This window comes from Apis mellifera, linkage group LG15 (genome assembly GCF_003254395.2).
Source record: "Apis mellifera strain DH4 linkage group LG15, Amel_HAv3.1, whole genome shotgun sequence".
In the NCBI taxonomy this organism is placed as follows: domain Eukaryota; kingdom Metazoa; phylum Arthropoda; class Insecta; order Hymenoptera; family Apidae; genus Apis; species Apis mellifera.
Window position 1 is genome coordinate 5,851,471 of NC_037652.1, and position 24,052 is coordinate 5,875,522.

The 24,052-nt window shown below is 28.8% G+C and overlaps 3 protein-coding genes across 11 annotated transcripts; all 3 read left to right on the plus strand.

Annotated features, from left to right (window-relative positions):
* The first annotated feature begins 218 nt into the window (after positions 1-218).
* LOC409667 (BCL2/adenovirus E1B 19 kDa protein-interacting protein 3) lies at positions 219-18,143 on the plus strand. 2 transcript variants are annotated; one of them, XM_393165.7, is made up of 6 exons: positions 219-411; positions 7,879-8,044; positions 9,827-9,914; positions 17,305-17,378; positions 17,507-17,662; positions 17,772-18,143. In XM_393165.7, exons 1-6 carry the CDS (start codon positions 366-368, stop codon positions 17,821-17,823), a joined length of 582 nt encoding a protein of 193 aa, XP_393165.3. In that variant the 5' UTR covers positions 219-365; the 3' UTR covers positions 17,824-18,143. The 2 variants fall into 2 exon arrangements, with proteins under 2 accessions (XP_393165.3, XP_016772054.1); XM_016916565.2 differs by lacking the exons at positions 17,305-17,378; positions 17,507-17,662; positions 17,772-18,143 and adding an exon at positions 10,093-13,751.
* Positions 18,144-19,581: 1,438 nt separating this feature from the next.
* LOC725890 (kinesin F) lies at positions 19,582-23,332 on the plus strand. Of its 8 annotated transcripts, XM_026445585.1 has the most exons (7): positions 19,582-20,047; positions 20,146-20,297; positions 20,457-22,015; positions 22,108-22,237; positions 22,317-22,429; positions 22,506-22,640; positions 22,746-23,332. In XM_026445585.1, exons 4-7 carry the CDS (start codon positions 22,183-22,185, stop codon positions 23,247-23,249), a joined length of 807 nt encoding a protein of 268 aa, XP_026301370.1. In that variant the 5' UTR covers positions 19,582-20,047; positions 20,146-20,297; positions 20,457-22,015; positions 22,108-22,182; the 3' UTR covers positions 23,250-23,332. The 8 variants fall into 8 exon arrangements, with proteins under 8 accessions (XP_026301370.1, XP_026301372.1, XP_026301367.1 ...); XM_026445587.1 differs by having other exon boundaries at positions 19,582-22,015; positions 22,746-23,138; positions 23,218-23,332; XM_026445582.1 differs by having other exon boundaries at positions 19,582-21,073; positions 21,198-22,015.
* Positions 20,036-22,048, plus strand: LOC102655879 (kinesin-like protein KIF9). The gene is made up of 9 exons (XM_016916487.2): positions 20,036-20,047; positions 20,146-20,297; positions 20,457-20,550; positions 20,626-20,808; positions 20,888-21,073; positions 21,198-21,406; positions 21,493-21,559; positions 21,641-21,846; positions 21,916-22,048. The coding sequence occupies exons 1-9, from the start codon at positions 20,036-20,038 to the stop codon at positions 22,046-22,048; spliced, it is 1,242 nt and encodes a 413-aa protein (XP_016771976.2).
* Positions 23,333-24,052: the final 720 nt, after the last annotated feature.

The following is a 24,052-nucleotide window of genomic DNA, read 5'->3' on the forward strand; positions in this document are numbered from 1 at the left end:
ATTTCTTAATTTTATTTTAAAGCAATTACATTTTTCAAATACATTTTAAGTTTAACAATAAATGAAAAAGATATATATTGAATCACGTAGTAAAAACAATCTATCATGGTCATTGGCACTATTATTATTTTGACTTTCGTAGTATATTTACATTGAAGCACATGTCGTGTGATTGGTTGGCTTGGCTGACGTGCGTGTGTTGACGTTCCATCAAAACAAAGCACAGTCGCGCGTCTCATCGAGCATTTTACCACGGTACGTCGTTGCGAATGCGTCGTTTCTTCATAACGTATTTTACGAAAGTGTCAGTTGTCTATTCAATCGTGTGTGCATTATTAGCTTTTAAGTGATTAAGTGTGTGGATTATGATGGCATCCACTGTAAAATTCACTTCGGATGAGAGTTTGGGTGGTAAGTGAAAATTCCTTTCTTTGAACGCGAGCAGCTGTCAATCGAACGTTGCGGCCATTTCGCATGTTGCGGTTGATGCATAAACAAATGCAATCTTCTTTCCTTTTACGTTATAGATATATTTCTTTGCAAGGACATGTTATCTGAGATATTTTATATTATAATATTTTTTTTTCTTAAATAATGTATCCATATTACTGTATCATTATCAATATAAAATAATATATATTTTAGAGATTTTGGCGCGATTGTTTGTCTTTAATTTAATATGCCGGTGTTATATTATAATATATTAGATTTTCCTAAAAATATTTAACATAATGTAATATAACTCGATTTTTAGAGTTTTCAATTATTTTATTGCGTATTAATAATTTCAAATATTATAATTTTATTCATTCAATTTAATATCATAATTATACGAAAAGAATTTTATATTTATACATCAGTAAATATTTTTTATGATATTCTTGATAAAAGATTTATCGGAAGATTTTTTATTTTATGTATGTATATTTTATTTTTTTACGATAAAAAATTTAGAAAATATTCGAATATAAAGTTTATTTTTCATGATCTTTAATTTGAATGATTTGAAATTTATTTTTTAATAAAATTTTTTCCCTAAAATGAAGCTGAATATCAATTTTTATTTTTTAATAGATATTTTATTGACAACTTTTGAAAAATGAATTGCTTTTTTTGAACAAATTAATCATACCTAAAATATAATTTTAGAAAATATACTTAATATTTAACATTATTTAATATTTCTATGTATGTATTCATTTATCTATCCATATAAAAAAATGGTTCAATTTAAGAATTGTTCGTTGTTGAATTATATAATAATTATCAATATTCTATAAATATTTGAGTAATTTTGAAATAATTCTATGGACATGATACTTATTGTCAATTAAATTTTTGTCATACTTATTGTCAATTAATTTTTTAACTACTTCTATGTTCAAAATCTTTTATAAGAATCGAAGCATCATCTAAAAATTATCAAGTTGTTATTATTATGACGTAACGTTTCTTTGCGTTGCATGCTTAACAGATAACTCTTGTATATAATTGGAAAAGAATAGGAGTGATCATAATAAATAGCGATTATATGTTAATTTTAGCATTCGTAGGACGACTGGATATTCGATATCGTTCGATATCGCTTATGATTATTATATCCTGACCAAAAAATCCTTTTCAAAAATATGGAGGGATTCCAAAATGGAAGATACATAATTTTTCTTAGAAACATAAGCTAGTGATATTTGTTAAACATTACTTATTTTAAAAAAAGTTGATCTTCATTAATAGCTACCTGACATTAACAGATAATCTTGAAACATGATTTAACTCATGGAAAGCTTATTGTCCTTTCGTTCTTGTAAGAATGAACGTGACTGTGAAACGATGTACCTGTGAATCTTTCGAAATATCTCAATCTTTTATTCCTTTTTTCTTTCTTTTTCGTTAGGAATTTAGTTTTAACTTGAAAGGAAGAATGCTAAAAAATGTCTGGAATTTTATATATAGAGTTTTTTTTATAAAATTGTTTATTGGATATTTTGAAAGAACCAAATATTTATTCACAAAAAGATTATTCGAAAATTATTTATTAAATAATAAATAATTATTTATTATTTAGCGATTTGATATTTATCAAAGTATTTTGATAAATATTTTATTTTTTATTAAAGTAAATTGCGTTTCTCTATAAATCTCTTTTGTTTTCGTGTCGTTATGTATGAATATCATGAAAGAAAGATGCAACATTGCCGAATCATTTTAAAACTGAGATTAAAAGACTGTTCGTACTATCGCATCATCCTCTTCGGGACGTTGATTAAAATGTCGGGCCGATGAAAGAGGGTCACGTTCGCGCCTATTTTTAAACGTAACGTTCGTTGGCGGACTTTAATTCAATTCATTAAGGCCACCTACCCACTGTGATTTTGTGGCACGTGACATTTCCTGGCCATTTTTGTTTCTTCGTCTCCTCTGCCTGGAATTTCCTGTATACTTTTCATATTGATTTTACTTGATGTTAATCATCAAATTTATTAACTAGATAAAAATTTAATTATCTAATTTTTTCAATTTACAATTTTTAATATCCGACGAATGAATTTAAAACAAAATTTCATGAAAATTTATAGATTAATTAATTATAGCTTAAAGAATGTATCAAAATTTTTTCACATTTATATGAAAAAATAGATCATATGTATGTAACTTTGAATTAAAATTTATCATTCTTTTCTATTCATTTTATAAAAATCACGATAGAACATAAAATTTAACATAAAACATTTTGAAAACGTATAAAACTTTTCAAATACGTTTTATCATTATGAATACGTTATATACGTTCACACAAATAAAAATTTTAAATATATACGTTTCTTTATTTCGCAATGATTTGGCATTTCTGTATAACTAGAAACTAATTAATTCATCGACATATCTTTATTTTTTTTAAATTATGTGAGTTAGAAAAGTCGATTAAATAAGCAATTGTAATTCTATATATGAATATATAAAGCTTAAAATATAGTGAAATAAAATCAATGTTCGAAAACGTATCCAATTACGTCAAAGATTCACAGTTTTTAACTATAAAATTTATTAACTATAAAAATTCCGAACTTTATTTATCATACTTCAACTTTAAAGCGAAATTTCTTATGCAATATGTATCGAGGTATATATATTTAAATTTTTTAGTTTTTATTATTTCTAATATATATATATATATTTACATATATACATACATACATACATATTTGTATGTTAAATGTACGATCTAGGAAAACTTGTCTTTATGTGGCTTATAGTCATAAATCTTAGTGTGTTGTCGTTGTTTGTTGAAAAAAAATATTGCCATGTTTTATAAACTTGTCATATGGAATACATTACAAACGTTCTCTTTCAGTCATTCATGCACTTTTCTCTATTACTATGTACATTTCAATTTCTTTTCGTTGATTAAATCATCATATAAATTTCGTTTGTTTTCAATATCTTGGAAAAATGATCAATTTACCGGATAATTTTCAAAATATGTATGATATGTGAAATATAAAATATTATTTTATTCCAATATTTATCTATGTATGGATATGTCAAACTGCGATAGGTTTGAATTATTACTTCTATTTTGCATTGCAAACACTTCACAACTTGGTTATATGATTTGTAGAAACAAATTATAAAATTACCTTGTCATTGTTCCTTAAATTTTTATTATGATAAAATGATGTATTTCAAATTAATTGAATTCCGGGATAATTTGCCAAAAATTATTGATAGAATTCATCCAGTTTACATATTCAATTTGTAATACAATTATGCTATCGATATCACGTGTGTTTGTTCCAACATATTTGCGCAGAAAAATATCAAGAAGAGGGCGAGAGAAACACAGTCAAGTCGTATTATTTTCTACGTTCAATGCGGCAGCATCGCGATTCTATTCACAAAGTTAACACGTGTGGCCTTGCCGTGGATGTATTCGTTTATTTCGATTAAATAGAGTTGTTTCTTTCGAATATGTCTTGTATAAAAAATTCGATTGACTTTCGATTCTTTTTCAAATCTAGCTTTTTGAATACATGGTAAATAAAAGTTCTGAAGAGGATTTGAAGAAAAAAATATCTGAATGCAATTTTTAATTTAGAAAATCGATATTTAATATTAAGAAAAATAAGATAACTTTGATTGTGCTTCATTAATTCTTTTTCTTATTTATTCTCTTTTTCATTTTCACCCGTTTACACAAATTGGCATATTTTTCTTGAATCTGATGCCTAATGGATTTCGATAATTCCATCAGTTGCAGTAATTTCTTCATATCTATCCGGATAAAATCACGAGAGTATACGTAGTGACACTTTTCTATTTCTTTTAGATCTATGCTGTCTTTAAAACACGATTTGACCAACATCTTTTCTCGTTTATACTGGAATTTGATTCGTGAATAATTAATTAATAATTGTGACGTTTCAAGATATGAATATTGTCAATCATCAGAACAACGATCGTCGATTAATTTGCATTACAAAATCTTGCGTTTCGAGAAAATTTTACGTGAAGTTATCATTATCATATTTACAATTCGCGATAATATTGGAATATTTACATTGGATTTATATGTGCGCACGTTCATTGTGTATCGCGGCTTATCATGTACCACACGTCTGGCATAAAGTTAATAAAACGGAGTAATGAATGATGTCATTCTATTACCACTAAACTCGTTGCACTTTTTCGGTTCAATAATTAAATTATCTACATAAAAATCGTATCGTTTATTCGATACTGATCTCTTGATTTATATATATGATTATTAATAAGTCGATTAAGGATTTTTTTGTATTAAAAATTGTGATTTTTAATTCAATAAAAATTATATGCTAAATTTAATTCAGCATTTTATAAATAATATGATATTTATAATATAAATTAATATTTATATAAATATTAATAATATATATAAATAATAATAAATAATAATAAACTTTACTTTATTTTAAATAAATTTAATTTTGTATCTGTTCAATGGATATTTTGGTATAGAAGTTTAAATTTCTTAATCTTAATTCTTCAATAAAGATCTTGATTTTTAAAATTAAATTTTTTTTTCTTTAATATTAGAATTATCTATTAATTTATTATATATATATATATATATATATATATATATATATATATATTTCATGTAAATGATAGTAATTAAAATGATTTCATAAAAATGAATAGATATAATTATATCTTTATGTTAATGAAATATTAATATTTCAATAATCATAAAACAAATATTGTTTTAGTATTATTAAGAAAATAAAATTTAAGATTCTATTCAATCAAATAATTTTTTCTTCTAATTTTTCAACATCTTCAAATACTTAGATATGAAATATTTAATATCTGGATATATATAATAATCATATTTTCTTTATTTATTTCTAAAATATTCTTTATATAAATATTGCAATCAATGTTGTATATATGTACATATAAATAGATAATATAAGTATATCAGTAGATCGTTCAACTTTCTAGAAGAGAAGAAGAATTTTCTTATGAATATGAATTCTTGTTAAAATGGAACAATAATTTCAATTTACAATTTCTTTTCCCACAAGATTTTATAATAAATTCAATTTATATTAGGAATTAATTTATTCACTTTAAATTATGCAATTAAAAAAAATATCACTAATTTCTCTCCGCGATTTTGTCAAATATTGATCAACGAAAAGGATTAATAAAAATAGACGTCTCTTGTAAACAACTTATTTTCACAATCGAATCGATGTTTCATATATAATTACTTATTATTGCGAAAAATGATTGTGTTATTTACGAAGAGATATAGTAATTCGCTTAATTGGCGGATGTTGAAGAGAACATTTACTGTTCCTTTAGAATTTGAAGAGATATTAAGCTTTAAATATGAGATATACATTAAAAAGAAGGTTAATGGAGAAACAAGTTTCAAAGATGTTTGACATTTGCCTTAGAGGCTAATATAATTGGTTATTAAGTGCATCGTATAATAATATATGTCTTACTCTCTAATTCATATATATATACATACACACACACATATATATATATATATATATAACATGTTATTTAAATGGAAATTATCGAACAATTGTAGATTTCACTTTTGTGAAATCTGCCTTTTTCGGAGCGAGTATCGCCATATGATAATTTTGTTTTTACTTAGAAACTTTTTAAAATCTTGAAAAATTGTTATGTATTTATATTGATCTTTGTTATTTTTTTTTTGTCAATATTATGAAGAAAATACGGTAATAATTCAGTATTAAATGACATCATTCATTTTAATTGATTGACAAATCGTATAAAAATTTTTCTTGGTATTACGCATCATCAGTTTATTTTATATAATATAATGATATAATATATAGAATTGAAATTCGTATTTTCATGGTTGTGTTTTTTAATTAGTTCAATCATGTTGTTATACATTTTGGCGAATAACTTTTCAAGTTCTGCCAAGTTATAAAAAACAGAAAGAAAAGTAAAAATATAGGATATTTATAAAAAACAAATATCATCATTCTGTTTCATTTTGCGTTTTTCAAAAAAATATTTCAGTATTTGTTTTTTCTGCTCATTCGATTCAAATACATTTTTGCATTTCTTGTAACTTTCAAACGTGATAAAATTGATTTCGAGATGATTTTTAAAAAACAATTGTTAAATTTTGGGATTTCTTTCTCAGGAAAATAATAATTCAATATCATGATTGTGTTGATAATTATTCGAGTATTTGTATGACGCGATATAAATATATATTAATAATATACGTCGAAGTTAATATATGCCGGCCTTGACCGTAAACCTTTTTGATAATCGAGTCGATGAGACTTCAATAATTCTCTATTCTTTCATCGCATTTTACACATATTATATATGCATACTAAGAGTTCTTAGGTGTGTTCTTTTTTTTCTTCTTTTAAATATTTTCAGGAAATTGAGTTCCTCTTGTTTTTACTATTAGCGTGTAGGTTTCAATCAAGTTGTCTCATTTTACAATAAGCATCCTGTCTTCGTATCGCCTCGAAGAATACAGTGTATCGTGAAAACGAACGCTATTATATCAACTAATAACTGCGCAACAAGCAAATATCATCTTTGAAAATCAATACAATGACACAACATACGTGAAGTGTTTTAATACCACAGAATATATAAAATTCAAAGAAAATTTTTGAGAAATAAATTGTAAATGCTTTCCACTTTGGATTTGGTGTTACATTTTGCGGTTTGATATTCATTTTCTAAAAATAATTTTTGAAAAATAATGTTCATTATAAGGTTCCATTTCATTTGTTTAATATACATGTGTCAGTTGAATAATATAATTATCAAAAATTTGTTTCAATATTGGGAAAAATTTTTCAATTTTTAATCCAATTTTTTTAAAATCGAACCAAGAATATTCATTGTCCGTTGATTAAAAAATTATTAAAAAATTTTATCTCGAATGGAATGGGATGTGAATAGAATGCACAAATGTAATATCTTTGAGTGAAATCCCATCTCGGAATCGTTAAATTCACGATATGTTCGATACGGAATTTGAATGACAAATGAAGCAGAACCGCGATTCTCTCTCCTTTATATACACACCGATTATTATGTTCGTGCAAATTAAGCATCGTAATCAAAATTATAATACAATCTTATTGTTAGAATAATTTTCAACTTTATATTTTAATTAAATAAATTATATATTATATTTAAATTAATATATATATACATATAACAAAGCTGGATATTTTAATTAAATTTTAAAACTTTTTAATATTGTAATTCTTGAAAATTTTTTTTAATTTTAACATTTTTTTTTAAAATTCATATTATCATATATTTATAGATATATTGAGTTTATTATACTTTACATATGTTTTTCTTTTATAGAATCTTGGGTGGAATTGAATCCAGTTCCCGACAGGATAACACCGTTACCGTTTAGTAGCGGAGGTGAAGAATATCTTCGATTGCTTAGAGAAGCGCAAAGAGATTCTTTGCCCTCGTCCGCTAGGCATTCTTTGGCATCTTCCCGTCGAGGCACACCAAGGGATAGGTATTTGCTTTTATTTAATCTATTATCGCCAACGTTACTCCGAAATTCAATCTCTTGCTTTCCTATCCTAATTCTATTATGTTTGCGTAATATTGCGCAAAATTAAAATGACAAATAACAATTCAAAATAATATTATTCATTACAAACTAAGAATTAAGAAAGGAATTTTTAAATTAATTTTCTAAGTTTAATTCTTTAAATCTTTCGTAAAATCTCTCGAAAACAATTTTCAAGAATTACTTTTCAAACGAATGTTTGTGCATTAAGACAGTTAATCTCAATATTTATTATAAAAAAAAATATTCTGAAGAATCATTTTCGAGTTTATTATTTAAGAGAGAAATTCTGAAGAAAGTTGTACAGGAGAATATTTTTTTTTATATAGGTTTTGTATCGAGAATATTTAGTAATATTTAATTACTCTTAAAATTGTCATTTTTAATGTAGAGTAAGAAAAATATTTTCAATAAACATTTTCAAGATTTTTATTCCCAAATGGAGTTGCAGTTAAATATGGGAATGCATTTAAAAATTCTTAATAGAATTATTTTTCGTTAAATGATTTTCGAGAATTTTGCCAAATATAATTGCATCCTGATGTTACTATCTGAATTGTTTTCTTTGGAGAAATAAATCCACCCAGTTTTTGAGAAGGGCCATTAAAAAAAACCCGGTTTGCCTTATCCTACGTATGCGAGCACGAAGGAGCTGGAGAAAAAGAGGAGGAGGGGGAAAAAAAAAAAAAGTAAATAATAATCATGAATCAGATGTCGGAGGGAGAAATCTTTTTCTGGCCGGTTTCTTTGTACTCGTTGGAACATCTCAAGAACCCGTGGATGAAAGAAGGAAAAGGCAAACAACGCCATGCTCTCATCGTGTCTGTGATCTGTTCGTACAAGTGACTTTTTTTCTTTCGCGTCCTTTTTTTTTTCATGTTACTATTTTTTCTCATGTTAACAGCGTTAAAAATATACACGGAATATTTCTTCTGTGTAAATGATACAACAACAGAAATTTGTACATTCGTAAAAATAATTAATTGTAAAAATTCATTAAACGGAGAACGCGTATAAAATTTTATTAATCTTGAATAGCTTGAGATTATCAAAATTAACATCGATGTTAATTAAATAATAATGAATAAATAAATAAGTGATACATCTCGAAATAAGATTTTCTTTTTAAAGTTTCTATTTTACAAGCTTAATAATATATAATATATAATGGGATAACTTTAAAACGCAATCTTTTGTGATCGATAGAAGGAACAATAAACTTTACATGTAAGATTTCTTTCGTACATGTATTTCTTTACAATTATTACACGTTTTCTTTACGATTTTTTTTTAAAGAAAAAGGAACATTGATATAATTTCACATTATTTGCGAATTAATGGCGCAGATGTTCGATGAGGTCATCTATTATCATTCGTAGTTCCGTGTGAAAGATAGGAAAAAAAATATCATACGATGCTCGAGGTCATACGATAGAAAGTATATATAATATACATATATATATATATATATATATAAATTGATATATGTCGTGTTAAATTGTCGATAAGAGAAACAAAACAAAGGGAAGGAAGAGGAATGCGATATTTTGTGAATTCTTATCTTATTTCTCTATCTAATTTTCTTATCAGATGATTTTATCAGCTTCTGATAAATCTGTTTAACAATCGAAATTTTGAAATGTTGAAAAACAAGGTTTGTAACACATAACAAAAAAAAAAAAAAAAAAAAAGAAATATAAAATTCGTAAAAATCTTCTATTACAGCCCGAAGAGTCCACCTAACAGTCCAAACACGGAACTATCAACCGAGGATGAACTCAAGGGAGTTTATATAAATTATTGCTGCAACAAGGTCAGTTTCATAATCGACTTCTAATATCGTGTGCCTGTGTAATTCACCACGACGAATAATTTTAAGTGCTCGTATTCCTATGCGTATTCCTCCAACCATTTATTTGTCATTTGTTCAAGGGTCATCGTGAAATCAACAGACCGATTAATCGTTACGTTATTTATTTATAAACCCGGAGGAATACGAATCACTTTCCAATAATAACACCTCGTTTCATAAATTCGATACAATGTTAAGAGAAAATTATATCGTCCCATTCATCATATCGGATCGTTGCTCTATTTTTCTCGTGACGCATGCCCAATCGAAGCACCTCAAAGGAGAGGAGAGAGAGACCCATGCAACTGGTTTTATCGAACGAGACAAAAGCTCGAGGGGGCCACACTTTCCATGCAAGGTCTACGGATCACTGACTCCACTCTGACGGCACGCCTCTTCTAGTATTCACTGTAGGTCATGGAACACGCGAGGAGGCATTTCTACGCGTATTAGTTCCCGCATGCTTCTGGTGGGCGTGGAATGTCCAGTTTTTAAACCGATAAATATAACGTGGCAGAAATTGGGAATTCACGTCGATTGTTGTTCAACACATCCGTTATCTATGGAACGATTTGGTGGCTTGGTGGCTCATTCAAGCTTTGTGTATTTAACCGATATGAAAATCAATACTCCTATATTTAAATCAGGCTGATAATTGTATCAGGATCTTTATTTATCCATGGTTTATCTGTCCACGGTTTTTATTTATCCCTCCTAATGGAATGTTGTTTTTTTTTTTTTTTATTTCAACTCCATCCTCGTTAGTTGGAAATTATCATTAATTTGTTAACTCGTTGAGTAAAAGTTATCGGTAGAAAAGCAATATCGCAAAACGATATCGAGGATGAAAATAAATAACGACAAAGACAATTATACAGAGGTGGAATGAGTAATGATAACGTGGCGCGAAGAGGCGAGCATTTTCCATGAGTCAGTTGCTCAGAGCCGTAATGTTTTCACTACGTGTTTTCAACAAGCTTCTTTGTGTCCCCCGCCAATCTTTGTCAAAGCAAGGTCTTTGGAAAGCTAAGCGTCGCTGAGTCTTCTTTGAGATTCTTTCGTTTCTCGTTTCAACCGCTTAGATAATGCATTAAAAATAGAATATCTTAAGGAGTTTCTGTTTCCCTGTCGTTTCCACTCCGTCCACTTTATCTCCGATGCGACGATACTCTTTTCTTTTTTCACATTGCAACGATGTCGATTCATTCCACGTTCCTCGCGCCTCCTCGCCCTTTTATTTTTAACCGAACCCATTAAATAAACGCGAGGGAGGGATTGAATCGATGAACGACCTTGAATATTCGAACGAAATTCGAAGAAGAAAGAAAAAGGAGAGAGGGGGAAGGAGGAATAGAAAAAAAAATCATAAAAAAAATAAAGGTTAGTTCCGCGTCAACGAATCAGACGCTTGATACGCTAGCTACGCATTACATATTCGTAATCATAGACGCGCATTTGCGCTATGTTACGCCTCGTAATCCACTTACCGATCAAGGATACCTGGATTCGCAGCTATAGTTTCGCAACTACATATGTACATACTTTATGTACATTTTCTACATAGGAGGAACCTTGATAAACTTTAGTCGAGTGTCGTTCGATCGATCCCGATTGTCCCGGGAATGTGGAGAAAGATTCGAGAAATGAGCCAAACCGAGAAAGTAATTCGAATCGAATCGATGGATAAACAACAAGGGAAGGGATAAACAAGTTTCGTTTGCATTTACCAAAGGAAGAAACTTATACACACGTTGGAGTGTGTATAAATTTCATACTGTGGTAGTTCGTTCACCTGAGTTAGTGTTTATCGGTGTTACGGCGCATATATACACCTCCGTTACGGAGGACAGATCACGCGATCGTGAACGAGCGAATCGCTGCTCTCTACGTTTACGCTTAGGTCTTTTTCATACAATAAGATTTGCTTCATTAAGTTTAAATCATGCGTACCGTATATAGAAACTCGATAAAATGTTTCGGACAATCACGATATTTATATTCTGCATGTTTATACAGTTGACGAATCACGAATGCTTTTTAATGATATCTTTTAGAAATGATTTTGAAAATGATGACAATCTTGAAAAACTCGAGATGATATTTTTCAATTATAGAATTTTCAATAGCCATCGATATTATCTTAGATTCTTATAAAATTTTTGGGATAACATATACAAGGTTGAATACATCGAAGATACGAACTGTCGATATTGCCATCGATGTTTAAGCTTTCTACATCTTCATCGTGTCTCATACAAATCTACGATACAAGTTATCGAAAGAGTTCTTACACTTTTCTCATCTCGAGCAAAAACCGGTCCTCTGCTCGATTCGCATTCGAGAAACGGGTACGATTCGAGTTGATGGAGAAGAAGAAAAGGAGAAAGAAGGGTAAATATATATATATACTTTGATACATTGCGCTTGTGCAGAATTAAATCGGTCGGCCGTTATACTCATTCCAAAAGCATTCATGCAGTTACGTGGAATGTGATCCAGGTATAAGATGATTATGCGTTATTAGGCAACATGTTAACGATGATTAATTATTGTATGTGGAATTATATGCATATATTTATGTAGTAATATGTATGAAGAATACGAAAAAAATAGTTGACAAATTATACATTTCAATTTTTACAGGAGAATTTAAATTGGATATATCATTTTGGAATTTGTCAAGTTTTTCAAGTTTTTTGTCGATGAAAGATAGAAAAGCAATAAGAATAAATTCCAAAAATATAATTCCAAATCTGTGTCAAGGTCCCAAGATCCGATATTACAATTTAAAAATTTCACAATTCAAAATTTGAATTGAATTTCGAAGATTTGAACTTTTGCGCGATTAACGAAGAGATAGAAAGTCTGTTTATTTGCGTCGCAAATTCTCGAGAAATTTAATATAGAAACGTGGCGTGAAATAGAGAGATTAAAATTTCTTTCCTGTTTGTTACATGAGCAACTGTGCATGTGTATTTTACTTTCAACCCATTTCAAAGAGGAAATTACATTTCCGAGTATAATTCCGCGAGTCGCCTTCTAAATCGTGCAAAAAATTTATCTGCAATTACTTTATAAAAAGGATTACTTTGTAAGGATGGATTCTCCGATTATTTAATAATTAATAGTAAGTACATTTCGCGTGTTCAATAGGCGAGTGTTAGTTTCAGCATACCAATTCGGGTGCTCAACTATGCGCACGCGTTCTATGCCGGTAGTTTATTTATATTTCTATTCTCATTTATTCTGCACGAAAAGCATCGCTGCCTAAAATCCATCTCTTCTCGCGTGTATTCCATTTCGCAAAATAGCGAAATAGCTACCACGTTTGGATTACCAAATGATTTTATCGAGATTGTGCAATCATTCATAGACTTTTACAGTTTTCGCCGAGTAATTAATTCTTAATTAAACAGAGAATTAAATTTCGATTCGATCTCTGCGAGATTACTCGAGATTGTTTTCAAAAAGATTGCCATTAAACGTCGAGTCGATATAAATCATGCGTTAATCGTTCCAATCGTTATTTTCCATTTTATTCTCTCGAATAATCAAAATATATCGAATAAAAGAGCGTTCATCGCTTATCTCTTTATTATGATACATCAATTCAGCGAACTCGAATCTTGAGATGGAATAGATAGATTAGAAAATAAATGATCGATTTCGAGGTTAGAAATGAAGCGATTATATAGAAATGAATTATTGCGTTTATTTCCTTCAGAGTTTTCTGAATCATTGATTCATTCTTCTCTGGTAACAAGCGGCTATAAAATAAGAAAAAAAAAAAAAAAAAAATAAGGATCTAAGCGTGCTTAGAAAATTCCTTTATGCATAAATAAAAATAACTATGATTATTCATCGTCGTTCCATTGTAGATGATCTCTCGGAAGATCAATTTAATGCAAATTCATAACATATATTATATTAATCAGTAAAAAATGCAGCATTCAATTAAAAAAGTTTATTGGAGAGGGAAAAAAGGACCGTGCCAATGGTCACGTATACCATCCTCCACGAGTTTACAACCTGTGATCCTTGTCACGTACAACAACAAGCCAATAATGATTATTTTTGATATCTCTTATTCTCTGAGAGAGAACAAAAGAGCGAACACTATCTATTTTGAATAAACACATTCATTTGATAAAAATATATATATCTTTTATCGTAAATATATTTTGGATTTGAATAGGAAGAAAGGCAGCTTTTATTAAATTCTCTCGGTGGAACACGAGGCGGACAAAGAATAATGGAGATATACGCGGAAAGTGCAACTCGTCATTGACCCTCTCCAAGAGGCAAAACTGGTGGAGAGCTACATAGTATTACACAGTGTCGTCGGTAGCTAGGGATTTTCTCGTTGAACGAGGTCCGAAACGCACCGGCCGGCAGTGGACGTAATTCCCGGTTATTACGTTCGCGAAAGGGAAGTAAGGGACGAAAGGGAAGAAAGAAACTTGCGGCCAATTGCGGTTTGAAAAGAGCGAGATGAGGCAGGCACGCCAGGCCACTTTTCAACCGAGTCGTTAGCGGTCGAATGGTAAACCAATTCGAAACCGTGCCGAGATGCAATATTAACTTCATGCGCGATAAAGAAATGAATTCGTTGGAATTGGCTAAATGGCCGCTAGACAGTCGCCATTTCTTCGAGACGAAACAACACGCACGACCTAGTTTTCTTGGATCGTATTTTACAATAGTTTTTTCTTTCTTTCTCTCTCTTTTTTTTTTTTTGCGTCTCAAGATGTCGTAACCTCCTTAAAATTGAATTTTCATGCGTAATTTTATTACGGCCTTTCATTTCGTCATACTCTACGCGCTCTACTTTCGAGAAGCTATTACAGCCGAAGCGGAGAGGATTGATTTTTAAATCGAAATACGAAATTCGAAATTCGCACATTTGCACGCGTGAATTATGTTCTTCGTTTTAAAAGAAGAGATATTTTTTTTTTCTTCGCCTATTCTTTGCGAACGATTGATTTCACGATGATCGAAGATGATTCTTCTAGACAATATGGATTGACAATTATTATACAAATAAATTGCAAATTTTTTCAGAATCTTTCCACTTAGATCATTGTCGCAGTATTTACAAAAAAAAAATGGAGCATTTTATAAACTCGTATTTATTACCTTGAATTAATTATCGGTCATCAGTTCGTTTCATCATCAGTTTCGTCTAGTCATGTGTGGGAAGATTGACACGTACGATGAAATCAAGCGAGGAAAATCCTTTTAAAGCTATTCTTCGTCACTCGCAACCTAGTTAGACTTATTCATGAGTCCTTGGTTTGCTTGCACGTTGCAATGTTTATTCTAAGTGCATTGAACTTTGAGATTCTTATGCTCCTAGCACTCCTATAGCGTATACTCCTTTTTGCCGTGTTTAGAATTCTTCTTTCTATATATATATATATATATATATATATATATATATATATATATATATATTTCTTCTTTTTATATTCGATTTTGTACGGTTGTTCTCCTTTTTAACATTCCCGTTTTTTTTACATTTTTATATTTTGAGTGGTAGAGTAAATTATAGTCAAAATTTAGGAGGATGGAACGAAAATAAAAATGATTTATAATAATAGCGATCGTTTTAACTTTTAGATTTTTTTTTTTTCGTTATGAAGCTATTTGCGAAAATTTATGACACCGAATTCCGTACGGACGGTAGTTTTCGAGCTTGAATTCGGGTATTCGAGAAGAATCGTACGTACTCTCGTAGTCGAGATTAACTACGCATTACTCAAAACACTATTTCAAGAACGCATGTTCAGTTGACGATCTTGGCAAATGGTATGGATAAATTAGATCATGGATAACGAGGGGAAAATATTTCGTTATATATATATTATATTTTCACAATTTTACATATATATATACATATATTGTAATTACCATGGTGACACTTGCCTCGCGTGAGTCATAAGTGGTATGAGGAGAGATATATTTTTAAAAATTCCGCTAGCTACGTGTGATTATTTATGATAATTTATTACTTATTATCATAAATATATATATATATTTATTTTACTTATTTACTTTACGATTCTCGATCAGTATATAATATATATGAATATTATTGATATAATAATTAATAAAAATAAATTCATAGTATTATTTCGATATCGTGAAGATTACTTCGTAATAATTCGATTATCACTATATTCGTTTGCAAAAGTAGTAATATGAGGAAAGATATATTTTTAAAATTGCGCTAGCTACGTGTGATTATTTATGATAATTTATTACTTATTATCATATATGTATATATATTCCTTTTTCTTCGTTATTTCACTTATTTACTTTACGATGCTATCAGTATATAATATATTATTGATATAATAATTAATCAATAAAAATAAATTCATAGTACTATTTCGATATCGTGAAGATTACTGTAATAATTCGATTATCGTTAAATTCATTTGTATGATTCATTGAAACGCGTATATAACGCGTATATACATATAATCAATTTTTCTGTTTAAAACACAGAATTGTTTATAAATAAGTATACGTTTTATTTGATAAAGCGTAATCTATGTGTAAATATATCGTATATTATATATATACATATATATTATAATCAAATGATAGGATGATCATTACACGTACCTTGGTTGGTCGATCACCAAGTCAAATTATTCTTTAATATTTTTTTACATCGTCCATAGATAAAAAATATATGTGCGTTTTATCTTTCAATAATTCACGTTTCATTCGTCGCGAGTTTTAAATCGAAATTAAAATTACCCGAGTATTCGAGTAATTTCACAACATAGATATTCCAATAATAGGCTGCATTTGTTAAGAGGCATCATCGACGTACAGGCATTATTTCAAAAAATTCATTTCAATTTTTTTTCTCCCTCTCGATAATGGAAAAGAATGGAACAATGAAAAAAAAAAAATGATTCATAATATTTTCGTTTCAATTGTTTGTTAATACATTCGAGATTGATTTACAATTGATTGTATGAATTTTCATCGCGTGATAAAAATCTCGATCTTGATAATTTTTTTCATCGGTCTCTCGACGAGTTGGATAGGTCGTGTAATGGAAAACCAGCCATTCTTTTCGCGCTGTTCGTGTAAAAAACGGCCGTCTGGTAAATTGATCCGCGACTCCAATTGACGTAGGAATAACGTGTATCTTCAATTTCACTCGACGATACAGTATCCATGCGCACCGCAATTTAAACATTTTTAAATCGGATTAAATCGTAATCAAGACGATGCTTTTCATAAAAGCATTTTTTTTTTCTTCTTTTTTCTCAAAGAGGATTAAACAAATTCCTTAACATTGTTGTTGTTGTTTCTTTTTTTATATCCGCAGGAATCCGAATTTCTGGAGAAGAACACCGATTGGATCTATGAATGGAGTTCGCGTCCAGATCAAGCACCACCTAAGTATGAGAATTTAATCTTATATTTTTTAATACATAAGATCGTAAGACAAAGATAGATCTTTTTATTATATCGTGTGTAACAAGGGATTTATCGATTTTTCCTTTTTTTTTTTTTTTCCTTCACTTTAGAGACTGGAAATTCAAGCATCCTCAGGGAATGAATAAAAGAAAATCTTATAGCATTCGTACAACGAAAGTGGGAAAAATTGGATTGTTCTCAAAAGAGGTTCTTTATACTCTTGTTATCACGAATATTCTATCCGTTTTGGTTGGAGCTGGCTTGGGGTAAGAGAAACTGCTTGAAACAACAATAAATCTAAATCTTTTTCTTAAAAAAAAAAGATAATGATAACGATCAGAATGCTTTTAAAATGCTCCTGCACGGTTGTTTTAGGGTTTGGTTGTCCAGGCGGGGATCGATAACGACAAGCGTGACCATCGAGTGAAAAAAAAAAAGACACAGTACACAAAAGTCAGGATTGCTGCGCTGGAGTTTGCGAGTATACGGAGTATATAGGGTTGGTCTATTTCGAGCCGCTAGAAAGACTGAAAAGCCAAGAAAAAAAAAAAAAAAAAAAGGGTCGATCGAGCCTAACAAAACACACAACATTATTATTTCGATTACCACAATTTAATATTAGCACTTTTTATTCTATTCTTCCCTGCCCGAAAGAAACTTAACTTACGGTGTACTTATTGAACGCCGTATTATCGTGTAAGTCGTATGCAATTATATGCTTAAAAAAATGCTTTAAAAAAAAAAAAAGAAAAAAAAGAAAAAAAAAAGAAAGAAAGAGAGCAAAAAAAAAAAAAAGAAAAAAAAATAATAATATGGTTATATATATTTAGCGTTGTTGAGGAAATAAGATAATGTCCATTTTATACCATTTCTAATGCGTTTCTATCAGCAATAGCCTGTAGGTATAGCTTGGATAGTATTTATCGATAACAATTATTATTCGTTAATTCAGAAACAGAAAATAAAGATTTGAGAGAAAAAAAATATAAAGAATATTTGCGTAGATATATATATATATATACATATATATATATATATATATATATATGTATATCGTTTTGTGTATGAAAACGGTTAGGAAAATGAGAGGATGTGTAAAAAAGAAAAGAAAGAAAAAGATGAGAGAACGATTTATGCAATGTTGATCACATCTTTGTTTAGATTATTCGAATATTTCTGCTGCACTGAAATTTGTGCGAAATTGATACGAACCCAAGTGGCGTCTTCTTCACTAGTTGTTTCGTAAAGCGAAATGTGATAGAAAAGGTGGTATCTAATTAATGGAATTTCATCCTTTTATCGAATTGAAAGGAACGATCGATATGTTTTTACAACGTACATTACGATGATACGATTGTTTAAGCATGTGGTAAGTTTGATTATTCGTTCCGTTCTCATACACTTTGGATTTTATATAGTTACGATCCTAAACGAGATGTAAAAGAAGAAAAAAAAAAATATAATACAGCATAAGTGTAGTTTTATTATTATTATTATTATGATTATGATTATGATTATAATTATTATTATTAATTCGTTACCAATGAAAACACAGAACTGACAATTTGAATGCAATCACTTGTTGATTGATATTTCTTTAATCTTATGTATTTGTAATATGCGTTTTGAACAGTTGATAGCAATTTTATACAATATAAATGATTTTATATTTAACAATTTATAAGTTTTTGATAAAGGATAAAGCAGTAGAAGTGATTGAAAAACAAAAAAAAGAAAAAAGGAAAAAAGAAACAAAAAAAATATGAAATTTAAGTTAAGACATTGCAACATTATTTAATTTAATGGAACTTTTAATGGAAGGAACCGTCTATTTTTACTTTCAGTGTTTTAATAATATTTTTAAATCAATTTGAGTTTTTTTCTCGCTAAGTGAAAGATATATTGTTAATTTACAATTGTATGCGTTAAGAAAAAAGAAAGTTATGTTCTTTTTCACAGAATTATATACGAGTTGCTTTTTCTAATGGCACAATGTGTGATTTGTATTTGAATTATAACACAAAATAAAAGACTCAATATTGATTGCATCAAGTTGACAATTTTCTAAAATTTATCGCGTTTTTCGCATAAAATATAATAAATAATATACAAATAAAGTATGTTCTGTATATTAAAAAATGCGTATTCTATGTAAGTAAGAATTAGAAATGTGTATATATATACATATATATATATTTTTTTTATATTTTAACTCTATATATATTATGCGCGCAAATTCTCGCTTTTGAAAAATTTCAAAAATGTGAAGTTAAACACGCATGATCATATATCATTTCTTGCATATTCTATATTCGTCGAAACACGTAATTGACTATCTCCACTCGTTAGGGTTATTCAAATCAACCCTACAAGATGTTGCACCAACCGAAAAAATAGGAATTCCCTCGCCGAAAAAATGAATGTCCAGAAAAAAATCTTTAATCTCTCACAACTTCGCACGAAGTTCGCAACAAAAAGTTTATAAACAGCCATTAACACAACAGATCGAAACAAATTGGTTTTTCCTTCCAAGGATGACTGATAATAACGATAATGCGAGCATCACTGAGAAAAGTATAAAGATCTTTATTAGAATTTTCCCCTTCGAGAGATTCTGTGAATCGTGCGCAAAAATCGACATGAATCGCAAGGTAAATTTTGATATTTTTCTCGTCCAAGTCCATTTCTTCTCTTTCTCTCTTCATTTTTTATATTGAAAACGGATAATTTTGTTTTTTGTGTTATTTAGAAGATTTTCATACGGTATCTACAAGAAATGCAACCGAATAGAATAGCTATACCAAAAAAACCATCTTACTGGTGTTTTCAAGCGGATGAAATTTTTTATAACTGTTCACAAGAAGAAGTGTACCGCGTTACGAGCGAGGATCTTGTACCAAAGTAAGGAAAAGAAATATATTTTCCCTCCTTTGATCGATGCTGTTCGAAACTTTGTTTTAAAAAAGGAAAAGCAAGGTTTCGAATGGTATGGAATAATGGATACCGATAATGGAAATGTAAATATGATATTGATATAATCGAGGAATCGATTAATTTAAGAATTTTAGATGGTGTGAATTGTATTTTAATCGGCTACGGGCAAACAGGTTCTGGGAAGAGCTTTACTATGAGCGGTCTCCGAAACAACTGGGAAGTACGATTATGCGGGATATATTATCAATTTTAAGTTTTTATATTGCAAAGACAGCGATTACATCCTTTTTCTCAGCACAGAGGCCTGGTCCCGCGACTTTTGACCCAAATGTTTGCTGAAAAGGCGAAACGAAAAAAAGTCAGCAAAATAGAATACTGTATCAGCTTTATTGAGATTTTTGGAAAAGAAACGAAAGATTTGTTACTCTCTAATACGGATAATAACAAAGTGAAGATAAACGAGCGAGAACCGTTCAAGGTATTGTGAAATATTGAAAGAGAAAGAAAAGATTAAGGAAGGATATTCGATGAGTATTTCATAGTCAGAGAAATTGTAGGAAATCTCCGTGATACCTGTGAACGATGAAAACGAATGTCTGAAAAAACTCTTTGAAGGAGAAATTAGGAGATCGATTGCAATAGGATCGACTTATCCAGCCTCTCATTTATCCATGTCTGTGATTACTTTTCACGTATCTAATCTCAGTTTAATAACATCATGGGGTATTGTAACGACAGCCAAAGTAATTACTCGTTATATTATATTTGTATCTCTACGAGTTTCTTAAAGCGTGAAATTGGAGATAATAAGAATTAATTGGTTTTGTTTTTCTCTTTATTAATTAAAAAATTTAATTAACATGTTAGATACATATTGTGGAAACAGCTGGTACAGGAACAGTAGGAAAGAATAATTGCTGGAAAACAGCGGCAGATATTGGTATGGCGAATTTAATGAAAACTCAGCTGGAGCAATTCTTTTCACATATAGAAAGTCCAGCCACTATTAATATATCACGCTCCAATAATTTGTTCAAGATTTTAGGAAATGCTTTTTCAGTTTCATCTATAATTCGGTTATTAAAAGGAAATTCATGATTGTATAACAGAATTTAAATTGTGTAAATTTATCATAATATGACTCATAATGTGATTGTAACAGGTTTATATCTCATATTCGAATCACGGAAGAGGATCTCGACATCACACTATCAACTTTACGACTAACCGTAAATATTGCAAAGTTAAAACCAATCAGGATAAAAAAAGATGTTAAATATGAAACGGATTTGATTATATATAAACTTCAGAACGAAGTTAATGTTTTGAAGAAGGAGCTGATGTTGAACAATTTGATTTTAAATCAAGAAGCGCTGATGAATATTTCCAAGGCTCGGATGGAACAAATTAACCGGAGTATATTAAGTTTTTTAAACGACAAGATTTCGGACTTCACGCTGTTTAGTATGTCCCAGGCCCAAGTATTGTTAAAGTGTATCAAGGATTTATATAACAGGTTGCATAATCTGTGTTATGTATAGGATAGTTTTTTTTAGATTCAATTTCTAAATAAATGAATCGTTAGATTAACCGCCAAGGAAGTTGAAGTTGAAAAATTAAAAGAGACGTATGAAAATTTAATCAAAATCGTGCCGGAAGTTAGTTCAACAGGAACTTTACCCAAGGTATTATCGATTCAATATTTACATTTTTTTTAATAAAATTGATAAATTTTAAATCGTTATATTTTTATTTTGAATAAAAAAAAAAATGCTAGAAAATTCAATTATCCACCGATGAAATCAATGACCGGACACAAATTAAGAGTCCTTTCGTAAAGTCCGTTGATTATATGGAAGAAGATGAAAAAGAAATGGAAAAAGAAGTTGGAACTTTAAAGATACCTAGTAGATTAATATTTCTATTTAATTATTGAATATTAATTATATTGAATGAATTAATGAATAAATTTATTTCGTTCAATAGCGGAAGGTGTAACTATAGGTCCGTTTGCGAAAGATATTATTGTTGAAAGTTTAAAACCGAAAGAAATAACGAAAATTAATATCGAGAAAATTGATACCCAGAATTTACACACGGTTAGACTATTTTTATTTGATTATATTTTTCTTAAAAATTTTTCATATATTACTGATTTATCATGCATTAATAAAGGTTCGACAATTGTTTTATACTTTCATAAAAGAGAATATAGAATATGCAAAAATTAAGGACAAATTTGTTAGAAACGAGAAGACTTTTGCTATAGTTCGACAAAAATTTATAGATACAATTGATAGTTATTTCCAGGTGCATTGCAATTTTATTATTTTTTTTATTATTTAACAAATTAATATTTATAACGAAATTTTATTTAGAATTTTTCTTAATCTTTTTAAATTTGCTCCTTCCTAGTCAAAAAGAAGTGTAGATGAAGCCCGTGATAAATTAAACAAATACAGACAAATTCGACAAGTTTTAGAATTAGAAGATTCAGAAAAAAAAGATCATATATCTGAAATTGAAAGAACAATTGAACAAAATCTTTTATGTTACGAAAAAGTATCGGTTAATTTAGAAGAAGAGGTTAATCAGATACAAAATGAAATTAACATGTTATCAAGTCAACGCATTGAAATGAAGTTAAAGCTAGAATGCGGTTTTCGAAAATATTGTAAACAAAAGAATATTTTATTGCATTGTACTGAAAAATTGATAAAAATATTGTTGGAACCTGAAGTAGATAATCTGAAAATGATTCAATATAAGTTCAATAAGTTTCAACGAATGATGTTGCGCAAAACACAAGTAAATATTACTTTAATTTTAAATAGTTTGAATTTTAAAATTTTAAAATTTTTTAATCTTGCTTTCTCTTTTATATTAGGAATTAGAAAGAACAAAAAAAGTACGATTTGATAAAGGAATATGCAATAGTGCTAATACATAGCTAACGAAAATATTATCTTCTTAGCAATAAATATTAATATTTAGTATACAAATAAAAGCATTTTTGAATAATTTTAAATTGTATTTTGTAATTTAAACGCGAGAAATTATCATTAATATGAACGGAAGTTATATATAGACGAATAAAGTAAATAATAAAAGAGACAGAAATAGGGGAAGCAAAATATTAAAATCAACGCCATCTTTAGAGTGTCGCGAATCAAACGGAAAGAACGGAAAATAATCGGAGAAAGATAGAAATAGAATAATAATGGACTGTTAACGTCATCTTTTGAGTGTCTTCGAAAATAGAAACATTTTTCTGAAAATATTCAAAAGATGGTACTAACAGTCAATTCTTATTCTAGTTTATCTTTCTATTAAAGGAAAATATTTTATTCGAGAGATGGCGCTAAGAGTCAATTCTTATACTATCTTTCTCTTGTTATTTTTTATTTTTTCTTTTTATTTCATTTGCATCTAAAGATAACATTGATTTCAATATTTTTATACTATCTCTATTATTTTTTCATTATTTGCTCTCTTTGTCTATACTTGTTCTACGATTTGTTTATCCATTCAAAAAGCTTCGATAATTTTATTATCTTTTTTCTCTATTCTATTGAATATAAAATCAGATCTTATTTTAATATTAATATTTAGAATAATAAAATTATTAATATAAAATTAAGATTTATTTTATATACTAGTCTAGTATTTCTGCTCTTTTTTTCTGACGTTAAATAAAATTATTATTATTATTATTATTATTA